The following is a 13,959-nucleotide window of genomic DNA, read 5'->3' as shown; positions in this document are numbered from 1 at the left end:
ATAAGACACTAATACCATACCATACCAGTGGTATAGCCTTAAAATGAATTGTCTCACACTCTTTATCTCCAATTGTCTTCATGTCCTGCTCTTCCTTTCTGTTTCTCTGTATGGTTTTGCTCTTTTCTGGCCGAAGAGCTGTGTTTTTTTTTTTTTTTTTTTGCATTGTTGCCCTGCAGATTTTCCTCCATCTGACTGCAGATGAAGGGATAAGCACTTCAAAGCCCTGCACCAGCAGTTTAACCCCCAGGCTGAAAGTACAAGTGGACAATGCACTAATTGAGGGAGGCGACTGATCACAGGCTCTGTTCAAAGCAGGATGCTCGTCCTTCCCCCAGACGCAGGCCTACTTAATTTTATTAGCTTTCATGCTCCTGTCCGAGCTGCAATCTCGCATGCCTTTGAACTCGCTGCTATTTCTTCCTGTACTTCTGCTAACATCGTATTTAAATCACCACAGAGGGCAAGGCTTGTTTATTCTCCTGTTTCTTATGCTGGTGTGCTACCATTGAGAAGAATGTCCTCACTTCCAGAAGCAACCAGTGGCAAAGAAAAAAGTATGTGAAAATGACATGAGACCTTGGGGACATCCTTCAATTTCACAAATTGAAAATAAAATGGCCTTCACACCTTTCCAGAAGAGATCATTAGATAATTGTGCTATGCATTTGGTTAAGGACTGATTTCACTCTTTGATGTGGTTACACCTTATCACCCACATTGGTGTCAAACACCTTAGACCCTTACTGAAAAAAAAATTGTAAAGTTTCATTTATAATTTTAGTTTGTTTCACCCCTCTTGGATGAAAATGGATTTAGAAAAAAAAAAAGTTAAAAAAAAGCTTGAGCTGAGAAAATGCAAGTGATAAAGTGTAAAGATGATTTGATTAAAACAGTGCAGATCTGATCGAAAAATGATCACTATGGTCCGTAATTCAGCATTTAGCATTCATATCACTAAACTACCATTAATGTGAAAGGTAGAATAGAATAGAATAGAATTTCTTTATTGTCATTGTACACAGTACAACAAAATTCTACTGCGACAACCTCAGTGGTGCTTGTTGTGCAAAAATAAAATAAAATAAAAATACTGTATGTATACAATAGAATTTTTTAAAGATGGCAAGATGGCGGCACGTGCAGACACAATGGCTTTGCACTCCTCAGTTTTAACATGAAAGGTGGAAGCACAATGCATGAGGGTGAAAGTAACAAATATTCTTTGACTCAAGTATCTTTTCAAACATTAGAAAGATGATATTGTGAGTTTTTTTTTTCTTCCATCTTGTTTATTGTTTTGTCTGGCATCTGAACATTTAAGCCTTGTCTAACAAAAATGACCCACAACAAACTATAAAGGCAAAAGGAACAACATAAAAAGGCTCGAATGACTCAAAATCTGAACTCGAATGAACTGAAATCAACTCAAATGTATTATAGGACTATATTATATGTATATTATATACTGTATAATACTCGCTATATATCATTCTAATCTTGTTAGTAGAAGAACGATAGTGCTGTACAGTTGGTCAGTATGGGGTACTTGTGTATGTATTGTGATATTGAGATCATGTCATCATATTGCTAACCCTGCTGCATGTCACTCAGATAGTGGAGTGGAAAGATTTTTGGAGGCTGCAAAAAAAACACACTGCAAAAAAAATTCTATTTTAGCAAATGAAAATATCCAGAATATAGTCATATTTGTCTTATTAAAGTTATTTGTTACTATGAGATTACGGTAAAACAAAATGTAAGTATAGATATTAAACCTAATTTCTAATTTCTAGCTGGAAATAGTTTTGTTTTATTGGCAGATTGTTTTGCTTCTTGCAATTAAATTAACGTGTGAAATAAGCAAACCTATACCACAGTGCTGTGAGTTCTCTATTCTGATTGGTCAGGAGATTCTGATTGTATTTTCTACACCAGCAGCTCTGACTGTACTTCCAGATACAATATTTATAATAATCCACTTGCTCTAGTTTGTTTCTACAGTATGGCGGACGTTCTACATGCACATATTTTTTTTTTTTAAATGTTTGTGAGATTGTTAGTATAGTTTTTTGTAGTATAGTTCTGTAAATGCTTTGCAACAGTCAGAGGTAAAGCTGTAACTAGGTTTTCAGACACAGGAAGGTCTTCAGAGGAACTTTGTATTTTGCAGTTTCTCAGTCATAAGACAAGCTGCATCTTTTTTGTCTTATTTACATCAAGAAAGAGAGAGAAATGAGAGGCTGGTGAGGGAAAGATTGTTTATAGCTGTTATAACATAAGTGATAACTGGAATTAACTTGTAAATGTAACTATAAAAACAGGTAAGAAGCATGATGTGTTTTTATTGGAAAATAATCCTTAATCATTTATTGTTTTCCTACAACAGCACACCCTGTGTTTTATTCCTTACTTATCAGCTAACAGAATGAGACAATTTCTAGCAATGTGTCCTGGGTTTTAACATAAATAAAAGTGTATTTAGCCAAACAGTGGTTCACCATAATAAATCAGTATGGATAATGTTGGATAATATTTTTGTTTGGAGACCAAGTCTAGCAATATAATTTGCCTACACCACTCACATACACTTGGGGAAAGAAAATGTTGGTGAACGATTTCTTTAATTGCCTTCTGGAACGACATCAGTAACATTTTATTTGTTCTACTGCACAAGACTCAAATTAGCCTCTCGGTAACCTCGTTTTACAGCCACTCCTCAGTGGCTTCTCTCACCTCCTGTCCCGGGCTTTTCAAACATTTGGGGTTCCCCTGTGAAAATGGCCGAGGACACTATAAAGGGGTCAGGGAGAGGTCAACATCAGAAAAAAAGGGCTGCACTGCAATGCCCTCTCCTTCGCACCATGGCCATGAAATGGCCAACAGGTGCACGTGCATGGGTTAGGAACACATTTTCCTCATAGCCGACTCACTGAACTGAGACAGACACTGGTGTGTGGGTTAAGATTTAGTGGACTACCTAGGGTGTAGAAGCCATTCCTTTATACCCTACATTCTATAGTGTAATTTTGGGACTTTTAATGAGAAAATCTAAATGCTTTACAATTGGTGAAGTGTTGAGTACTATAGAAATAACATTTACAATTAGAATTAAAGTAAGTAGGCCTGCAGATTTTGAGTTTTCATAGAGGTCATCACCATGATATACAATGGCAGAAATGATCGCTTGCCTAATTCAAGTGAATTTATGTATCATTTTAACAATTTTAAGGCTAAAGTCAAGCTATAGCTTGGCTATCATGCTATCTATGTGCAAACTCACGTATTTAAATGTATCTTGGTCTTTAGAGTTTGTGATGAACATCAAAGGAACAATATACGCTTTGAAGTAGCATGGGGTAGAATCTCTCTCTCTCTCTCTCTCTCTCTCTCTCTGCAGTGATATTGGGGGAAGTTGTCTGGATTACAACCTTGCTTCTTTGCTTCTTTTTCGACTAGCATTTTAAAATTTAACCTCATGTTCTGCTGTCCTCCATTGGGTTACATGTGTACGAATGAAGGTAGCAACTAGTTCAATTCAGCTAGATTGATTTTAACATTGTTTTTTTTTTTTTTTTTTTTTTTTTTTACTTTTAGGTCACAAATTTCCATTTGAAATAATGCACTGCACTATATTCGGTGTTCCAGTCATGGAACAGGATCTTGCTAGAAATTCAAAAGAATTCAAACAAGGTGATGTGATTGAATTTCGTGCAATTTTATGGTTGTAAGACAGGGTTATGAATGTTAGCCCCATCCTTAACCCTAACCGTGGTTTTCGTAAGTTTTCATACAAAATTCAGTATTCAAATTGCTATGAATTTGCAAGTCAATCCTTCTGATTTTACTGGTACCAGCTAAGATCCTCAGGCAGCTAAACAATCTCTATTGCAGGTCTTTGATAATCCTATAAAACACTATCTAGCTTTAAAAAATCCTGCCACCCACATTATGTGCCACCATCTAACACCTTAGCAAACCAGGCGTTAAGTGTTATAGGGTGATCCACTTCCATGTTATCATTTTATGGCCAGTATTGGCTAATAAAAGTGTGAAATTATAAGACACGTTTGTTCCGGGACCTGGGTGGGAGGTGTGACACGCTTTGAAGTGCTCTTAGTTAAAGCCTCATACCAAAGCTTGTTTTAAAATAGCCTGGAGCATGTCAGTTACTGTTAAACACTTCAAAACCAGAGAGGTGGTGAAAGAAAAACAGGAATGTACATTTAATATCTGGATACTTTATTAGTCTTCTTGAGGTTCATTAAGTGTAACGAAAAAAAAAAAAAAACTAGACATGAAGATATTAGACAAAAAATGCTGCCAGGTAGAGTTTTATTAGCATATTTATATTTAAAAAATAAATAAAATCATGGTTAATATTATTATTAAAATGAACTATTATTAAATATATTTTACAATTTACTTTATAATATTTTGCATTCATGTATTCATTATATTATATTATATTATATTATATTATATTATACAGTATGAATTATTATTCACATCATGGATGCCATTATTTCCTTTAGTACCATATTACATCAAAATATAGCGCCACCTGTTGGTAATCTGTTTCATACAGTAGTATGAATATGGGATCCAAATAAATATATACCCTATATCAACAGACTTACGGTCTTTGTAAGAAGTTTCATGCTTCAATATAGACGACCAGGTTGCCAGATTTTCCAGACCAATCACCAATAAATTAACTCCAAACTATACTCCAAGTGGATATTAATCCATGGAAAAATTTTACACAAAATATCCTGAGGACACTGTTAGTAAAGGGGGTATAAAGTGGGTACTGTACATATTTGTTTTCCATAACATCCAACAAACAATGTAAATGTGGCCTAATAGGTAGAACAGTGGTCCTTAAATTATAGTTGTTCATTTAAACTAAGTTTTACATGCAGATGCATCCAAATTTCCAGGTGAAAGGTAAAAAAATTACAAAATACAAATCATTGGTGATACCATGAAATGTACAAGATAGTATCTTTACAGTGAATATTCAATGGGCAGACAATTAGCTCATATTTTTAATAGATTTTGGCAGATACTCTTATCCTAAGCAACCTATGCAACCAGCTGATGGACAATAAAATGAAAATACAGTACAATTGTAGAATATTTAAAGAACAGATAAGACCAGACTAGACCATTTCAAACCATGTAAGAACCTGTGTAAGTGGGTATACAGACATATATATACATATATATATATATATATATATATATATATATATATATATATATATATATATATGTGTGTGTGTGTGTGTGTGTGTGTGTGTGTGTGTGTGTGTGTGTGTGTGTATTATATATATATATATATATATGTATGTATACACACACATGATTAATGCAAAAAGTCTTATCACATGCAGATCGTGGTCTTAAACATTTGTGGAAGAAATGGAGACAATGGGCCTACCAACCCAAGATATTTTGTCCAAAATGACAGCATTTTGCCAAAGTAATGTGAACCTTAAAAATCTATGGATTAATGGTCAACAAAAAAGGCCACATGACCTAAAATATATGATCAGTAGACAACTTTTGAACTCAGTGTCATTAAAACCTAGATCTAGTCCACACTAATACAAATATTCACTTGAAATCACATAACCCCTTTTTTGTCTTTGAGTCCACTATGAAAATGTAGAGAAGAAGACGTGACTTCTATGATTTCTTCATTTTCTATGATGAAATGGTGCTTTTTTTTTATGCAAGCCCTAATACTTTATGTTCACTGCTGTATGACCAACCTCTGCATACTCAATGCTCTTATCAACCACATAAATCTTTTTTGATTCTTGCTTACCCTAGACATCTTTGCTGGCACACGCCACATCAGACTGCATGGCAGAAATGGTAAAACCTTCTTTGGTAGCTTTTGTAATCCACACGTGCTCAGTATAGGCATTTTTTAATCATTGGGGATTGGAAACTTTTTATATGCTGTGTGTCTGGTAGTGTGAAATATGCAGACCTGGCAACCCTTGTTTCGTTTTGACGTTGAGAGTAGGAGGAGGTGTGTGTGTGTGTGTGTGTGTGTGTGTGCGTGTGTGTGTGTGTAGTACTCCCCTTTGATATTCTGATACCTCCTCTGCTCAGAGAGAGGAGGATCCACAGCATGCTTTACTTCAGCCCAGTTGCTGAATGGAGCACGAGCGAAGCCGCAGTGTCTTTCTTTCTCTCTCTGTCTCAATGAGAACACACTTTCCTCGCATCTGTCCATTATTCTGCACGGATTTACTGCTTATTCAACACACGAGAGGAGCATTTTCCTGGATTATACCGAATTAGATTTAAAATCTGGATTACATCAATATAAGGCTGAAACCCTGGACTGTGTTGTGTTTAGAGCTCAACTTCTTCACTTTTTTTTTTTTTTTTTTGCGGCGTGATGAAAATATGGTACGAACATGAAATGCATGTTTTTGTTGCTATGACAACTGCTTCTCATGCCATGTCTTTAGATATAGTTTGAAGGTTTGTAACCTTAATAGTAACTGTTGAGTTGCATTGCAAGTTTGATTTATGGGCTGTTTATGCGTCTTGGGATAAATTCATCTTGCATTATGTATTATGTTCACTTCACTCAGTGCTATAGTGCATGGACGTTTTGTAGATTTATGTAGCAACACATTTAGGTTGGAGTTGTGTATTAAAACCATTTGAGCTCCTTGAGTAGTATCAACCTTGCCCATGCTACTAATATTTCACTCTTTCTAAGAAACATGGTTTCAAAGCATCTAAGCTCAAAAAGTTTAAGTTCAAAAGAGATGCACGTGGACTTTTGATCTGTCCGATACTTTGTATCATCGCGATATTTCATGGTTGAATTTAGTATATATCGATAATAATATGGAATTAACGTTTAAGGAAAGCTGATGTATGCAACACGTTTGTGTGTCTCTGATGAAGATCAGAGACAAAACCAAAAACATGCAACACTTTCTAAAAGTTAAGGAGACACTCTAGATTTCTGACAGTAAAACATTTTGATCTCTTGGATCTTTCTGCTCAGTGTTGAGGTATAAATCACATTTGGAGGTGCTATAGCATCTATTTCACTCAGCTGAATCTGAATCAGTCCCGAAAAGTGTCCTACTCCATATTTCTTAGGTATTAGGGGTATTCTGTATCAGCTAGTGTACAAGAGCAGTGCACGAGACTATAAAACAGCTACATTATGACTATATAGTAAATGCAATGGCATAACAGAGACGTAAAGTGGGTGTTTGGATGAAAAGAGAGCTAGAGAGAGGGTTTGTGTCACTCTGCTGAGTCCAGATCTGTGGAAATGATCAATACACATCTTGCACACTGGTCATCGACTGGTTCCCTCGAGCCTTTTTCAGCCTTGAGGTTGTCAGAAGATTCAAAGTTTATTTGTCGCCAAGCATTTCTGTGTGCACTGGCATTTACCTGGCTCAGATCTGCTACTGAATAAATGCTAAAACTCTGTTCATGCCTTCGAGGTGTTTCTTTCAGTATTTCTGAAGTGAACTCGATTTGTTTGTGTTGCAGAGAGCCTCCACGCTCCTCGGCTCCGTTCGCCCCTGAGAAGTGATCCGAGGTGCACTTAGAGGCGCGCGGAGGAGAGGAAACGGAGCCATGAGTCGCGCGCTCATTGAGCCCGTGACCACCAGCTTCCGGGAAGACGCGCCCCGTCCACCGGTACCGGGAGAAGAGGGTGAGGAGGAGGCGTCGTCGTTGTCGGTGTCGTTGTCGTCGTCGTCGCGTCGCGATCCGTCCGCGTATATGAAAATCAAGAACGCGGTGAAAACGGCGCGCGCGCCGCGGAGGGATGAGGACGGCCTGGGTGAGCCGGAAGGGAGCGCGTCGCCAGACTCGCCGCTCGCGCGGTGGACCAAGTCGCTGCGCTCGCTGCTGGCAGACCAGGACGGCGCGCACCTGTTCCGGACTTTCCTGGAGCGTGAGCGTTGCGAGGACGCGCTTGACTTCTGGTTCGCGTGCAACGGCTTTCGGCAGATGGACCTGCAGGACGCTAAGACGCGCCGGGTGGCGCGAGCCATTTACAAGCGCTACGTGGAGGGTCGCGGCGTGGTGGCCGAGCACCTGCGAGCGGCGACGCGCGCGTGCATCCGCGAGAGCGTCAAGAAGCAGCGGATCGAGCTGCGCATGTTCGACCAGGCCCAGACTGAGATCGAGGGCGGCCTGGAGGAGAGCGCCTACCGCGCTTTTCTCACCTCGGACATCTACCTGGACTACGTGCGCTCCGGCGGCGAGAACGCGGCATGCGCCGGCCACGCCCACGCGCATGGCGGCCTGGCGAGCCTCGAGCTTGTGTGCGGCTACCTGCCGCCGCTCATCGAGGACAAGGAGTGGAGCTGCGGCGAGCTGAAGGCCAAAGCGCTGGCGGCTGTGGTCGGGCTGTCTGCCGAGACACTGCGCGCCACCATGACCCTGCGCACCGCAGACTGCAGGTAAAATAAACAAATAAATACAAATAAATAAATAAACATGCTTATTAGATGACCATAATGCTCAGTCCTAACAGAAACAGAATGCATGAGTTGTATGACACAGTTTATTGCTTATATACAATAAAGTAAGTGGTAAGAACAAGCACTAGTGAATTGCTTTTAAAAAAAAAAAAAAGTCAGCAGAGTCACAGATCAGATCATCAAAGAGGTTTTATCAGATCCTAAAAGTTATCAGTCTTGAAGCATCTTCATTCTAAGACAAGTCCATCTGCTTCTGCGTACTACTAGACACTTCAGTGGCTGTTGTTAAAATAGTTGTTTAATGCTGAATAAATATAAATATTAAGATCCACTTTGTGCATTTCAGGGCTTTTGGTTAGTATATAAGTACACACATGACCCTGTGTGATGAGCTCTGATGGGCTTTATCAGTTGTTCCTCAGGGAAAGAACAAACACTTAAAGGTCTACAAGTCAATCAGTTTGACTTGCGAATACGAGACAATATGATGAATTAATAACACAGTTATTGCTGTCTGATAAACACAAAGCTGATCTGCTTGCAAGTTGCAGAAGACAGGCTAAGGATATGTGAATCATTCTGAAAGTGGCTACATCAAAAGATGATACTGATCATACAGAAAGTGGCGAAACATCTTTACCATGACGTTATCTTCGATAACTTGTTCCTGCTAGACAATTTAATACCTGCAAAATAGCTGCAGCCATCTGGTGGTCTGTTTTGTAATTTTAAATGCAACTATGCGGTGAAATGATGCGAATGGTATGAAGGTAGAGGAAGGGGTCAAATCCTTTCTAATGACTTTGTTTGTATGAAATCAAAGGCAGCAAATCCAGCCCTGTTGCTTTCATTTGTTTAAGCAGGATATTAGCCTATAAACCAAGTTACCAGAAGTCATCAGAAGTCAAGGAGGTTAAACTTGTATCAGAAAACGGATGGCAAAACATCTAAGATTAAAACACAAATCCATCTGCTTCCACTTACCACTACAAGACAATTCTATGGCCTGTCCTGGACAGATAAAAAAAAAACAAAAAAAAAACCATCCTGGTTATGAAATTAAAAGAGCGATCAGAGAATGTGTGGCAAAACATCTTTACGATTAAAACACAAGTCCATCTGCTTTGACTTAGCACTACAAGACGATTCAATGATCTGCCCCGGACGACTTAAAAACCTTCATGGATGTGAAATTATGGCGCTCTTGAATGCAGCCATCTGGTGGTCTGCTTTGCGCTTTTTGAAGTCAAACTTTGTGGTTTTGAGCCCAAACCCGATACTCAGCACTCTTTTACTGTGGTATGTATGTATGTACACTAATGTTTAGGGACAGACTATCACTCCACACTCATTAGTTATGCTGTTGAAGTGCTTTAAATTGGTGTGTGTTTGTGTGTCTGAATGTGTGTCTGTGTCTGGTTTTCTCTGTTTCTCTTTCACATCTCCTCCTCTCACTCTCTCTTTCCCTCTCTCTCTCTCTCTCTCTCTCACACACACACACACACACACACACACACACCCACACACACACACACGCTTGAGCTGCAGAAGGAAGATATTTTAGTTTTGGTCCAAGATGAAAGATAAGAAGTTTTCAAGGAAGCCTTTGTGTTCTATTCCACAGACGTTTCCAAACGCAGCTGCGCCGCACTGACACCGAGCTCCGCGTTAAAAAAAAAAATAATAAAGAACTCTGGGTTTTCTGCATGATTTTCAATCAAAGCCTGGTTTTAATAGCACTGACCGAGCTGGTCTTAGTACATCCACACAATAAAGCGAGAGACATCTGGAAACAATTACATCGCAATGCACTTGAAGTTTTTTCCCCCAGTCCTTTGTTGTGTCTTAAAGACAGATCACTGGAGTAAACAGAAAGCGGCCGCTCTTTTTCTGGATTTTAAAAAGTGGGCAGATGAAAAGAGCTTAAGCAAGAAGCATGACCAAATGGTTCCAAACTCTGTGTGTGTGTGTGTGCGTGTGTGTGAGCATGTGGCTGCCAGCACATAGACAAAGTGTGTATGTGTGTGTGTGTGTGTCTCAGTGGAGACAAAGTGTCCTGCCGCTGCTGTTATGAGGAGGATGGGGGTGTCGCTGACATAAGGGCATCTCTGCTTCTTCCTGCTGGTGTTTTCACTGAGAGCAAGGGAGAGAGGGACTGGGGGGGCACATCCCTCCTCTTTCCCCACGGCCTGCGCCAACTCTGTGTGTGATGGAGTTTTTATCTGACACATGTGGAACTAATTTCAGACACCACCCCCCCACCCCCTCTTCTAAAGAGGCTCCTTCTCCCTTAGAATCCTGTATCTCGCAGTTTTTTGGCCGGTCCTACTTCTGCCTTTTATCTCTTTCTGAAAAATCTCTCTGATAGAGACTAAGCCAGAGAGAGAGAGAGTGTGTGTGAGAGAGAGGGGACAGGAAAGGGGAGGAAATGGTGAAAGAAAAGAGAGAGAGAGAGAGAGAGAGAGAGAAGGCCCAGCTGAGTGTGTGCACAGTAGAGTAGGAGGTCAAGCTTGGGCTTATGGCTTTAGTCATGCTGTGCCTCTCTCTTTCTCTCTCTCTACTTTCTTCTCCTGCTCTCTCTCTCTCTATCTCCTCTTTTCACACATGACCCTGTGTAGTAGGCATTTCTCATAAAGTTCAACTCTCTCTCTCTCTCTCTCTCTCTCTCTCACTCTCTCTTTCCCCTCCCCTCTTTCTGCCAGGGAAGCAGGAATGCAGCACAGCAGGAGAGAAGAGAAAGACAAAAAAGTAGAGAGAGAGAGACAGAGAGACACAGAGACAGAGAGAGAATGAGGGAGGGGTGGAAAGAGGAGGGAGAGAAAGAGAAAGCAAAGCGTTGGAGTAGAAGAGTGCGGGAAACTTTTTGATCCAAACCAAACAGTGAGGTGGGGGTGTAGACAGCAGAAGTAGGGGAAGTGGTTGTTGGTTGTTGACATACTGAAAGAGAGAGATATAGAGAGAGGTACTCATAAAGAAGTGTGATAAAATCATCCGGATGAGGGTCGTGAGCAGTTTCGTCATACATCAGCAGTAAAGGAAGTGATGCGACAGTATGTGTTGTGAAGATTGAAATTACAGTAGAAGGCGAGGGATTTCCCAAAAAAAAAAAAAAAAAATCATTTGTCTAAACTTGAGTTTGTGTCTACAACTGTGTAATTTGTAAGGAATAAAACATAACAGAGTGTGCTGTTATAGGAAAACAATCAGTGATGGGGTTGTGTGATGTGGCCGTTATTCCTCTTATACCACAGCAATTTGCCAATGAATATCATTTTTAATATATTAATTAATGACAAATAATACTTACACATTAAGTTTAATAATAAAATAATTATGTTTGCTATCGCTTATGTTATAGCAGCTATCAAGAGTTGTTCCTCTCTCCAGCCTCTTTTTCTTAAGAAAGAAACACAGCTTGTCATGTTACAGAGAAGCCGGGAAGCCCTGAAGACTTCTCAGTGGTGGGAAACTTAGCAACAATTAAAAAGCACTGACACTGGAGACTCCTTCCATAACTGTTGAATAAACATTAAACCGTCCTCCTTACAGAAGCTTCATCAGATCAACGGTTATACGTTTCCCGTTGTTAAATAGCAACACTGAAAATTAATCAGCACCCTCTGACCAATCAGATTTGAGAATTCAGTCTCGTATCACCACATCACTACTTCTGAATCTTAAATACCAAAAGTTGCCGTAAGAGTTAATGGTTGACGGAGGAGTTAAAGTTAGTGGTTGTCTGTCTGGTTGAATGAAGATCGTATGCTAGGTTTTTGCTAATGACAACAATGTTAATATCCTGAGTGTATACTGACGATTCGTTGTGTTTTCAGGGCTCAGAAACGAGGAGACCCGGCCAGTCCGTATTTCGTGAACTCGGGTCACGTCGTGGCTCCAGCCAGCAGCGCTAACGACAGCGAGGTGTCCAGCGACGCCACCACTGATGACTCTATGTCCATGACTGACAGCAGTGTGTAAGTGCTACATGCATCAAACACACTCTTGCTTCATTCCCTCTGGCAGAAGCATTTCAGGTTTTCATCAATTCTTCTTTTGGTTTAAAGAAAAGATTTCAACAGACATCTATTTGCGTGAAGAAAGAAGTTTAAAAGCAGTTAGGACAGCTGTTATGACAGTGTAACAGCTGTACCATGATTAGGGAAAGATTGGCAAGAAACAGAAACTGGAAGGACTTAGGTGGACTTGTTGAGTGTTGTGTTATTGATGTCCAACAGAGCTCTTGCACAGGTACGGAAAGTAGAGATAAGCGTGGAATTTGAGAATTTTGAGAATTTCCAGGTCTGGTGGTTATGAATCAGCAAATACTGTACCAAGAATCCGACGTAGCATGAGGGTTAAAAACCCCTCCTGTTACACCTCTGTTCTCATGTCAAACGACTACGGTACAAAAGTCAGTATAACAGTTTAGAACATTACAGGTGTGGCTGCGTAAAGAGTAATGCTGACTCAGCATACAGTAACTCTTAGGTTATTATAGCACAAACTAGTAAAACCACAGAAAAATCTGGAAAATGGTAAATCCTTTTGAAATTGGAAATCTTTGGAAACCCTCACAGCACCAGGGAACGTTTAGTGCTGCTGGACTTCCTGCTGTTGTTCGGTGTAGATCGGATTTGGATGGCCACACAGAATAAGAATAAAAGAGCTCTAATTTAGAGTTAGCATATTGCTCAAATTACAGAACTGTGTGATGTTTTCCCAAACTTCACCTTTTTTTTTTTGTTTCATTTCGTTGCGTCCATTTTTTCTTTTGTTCCCCTCCCAGCAGTTTTGTTTTTCTCATCATTATCTCAATGTTTCCCTTTCTCAAATCTGCACAGTAAAATTAGCCATTAGCCCTTAAGTCTGTCTCAGCAAGAGTAGGAGAAGGAGGGAGGGGGCCTGGCGTAGCTTGAAAGCGAGGCATTACGCGCTCTGCACCACTGCGGTTTCCCAGCAGCCTTAGCGCGATGAGATCAAGTGTCAGAGCACGTTTGGTCGGCAGGCATAGACAAGCGCATAGACCTCATTCCTGGACCCTCAGACGACTCACCTGGGGTTCGCAATGCTGGGATTAAAATCACACTCCCTCATCGTGACCCCTAACCCCTTCATCACCACACACACACACACACTGTCACACACACAACACAACACACACACACAGAATCCAGCCCCCCTCTTTTTTCAAAGGAGCCTTACGTGGTTTCAGAGAGGATGAAAGGCCGAGCTGAATGGCGCTCTTGGCCCATTGTTTGGCTCCCAGAGCTTCAGGAGGGAGAAGGGGGGGTGGGAGTGGGTTGTGAGAGCAACTCAGACCGCTTTGAAAATTAGTTGTGTGACTGAATTGTTGGTGGGGGTATGTATGGCTTCCCCCTGAAGAGAGAAAGAGAGAAGGCTACTTTCATTCACTCCAACATTGCTGTGGTTTTTAAAGAACTTCAAATTATAGAGAGGAATAGGCTATCCG

At 40.4% G+C, this 13,959-nt stretch overlaps 1 protein-coding gene across 4 annotated transcripts in view; it reads left to right on the top strand.

Moving 5' to 3' along the window:
• LOC113538481 (axin-2) overlaps nucleotides 1-13,959 on the top strand; it is an 85,333-nt gene that overhangs the window by 59,306 nt on the left and 12,068 nt on the right. For 3 of the 4 annotated variants that reach the window (XM_026933577.3, XM_053231947.1, XM_053231948.1), the window contains 2 exons: nucleotides 7,549-8,468; nucleotides 12,323-12,463. In XM_026933577.3, the coding sequence (XP_026789378.1) occupies nucleotides 7,636-8,468; nucleotides 12,323-12,463 (974 nt within the window). In that variant the 5' untranslated portion in view covers nucleotides 7,549-7,635. Of the gene's footprint in view, nucleotides 1-6,114; nucleotides 6,433-7,548; nucleotides 8,469-12,322; nucleotides 12,464-13,959 lie in introns of those variants that run through there. The other variant, XM_026933580.3, reaches the window with a different exon arrangement.

The sequence above is a fragment of the Pangasianodon hypophthalmus genome, chromosome 2, assembly GCF_027358585.1.
Source record: "Pangasianodon hypophthalmus isolate fPanHyp1 chromosome 2, fPanHyp1.pri, whole genome shotgun sequence".
Classification (NCBI taxonomy): domain Eukaryota; kingdom Metazoa; phylum Chordata; class Actinopteri; order Siluriformes; family Pangasiidae; genus Pangasianodon; species Pangasianodon hypophthalmus.
This window is presented reverse-complemented; position numbering and strand designations above follow the sequence as displayed.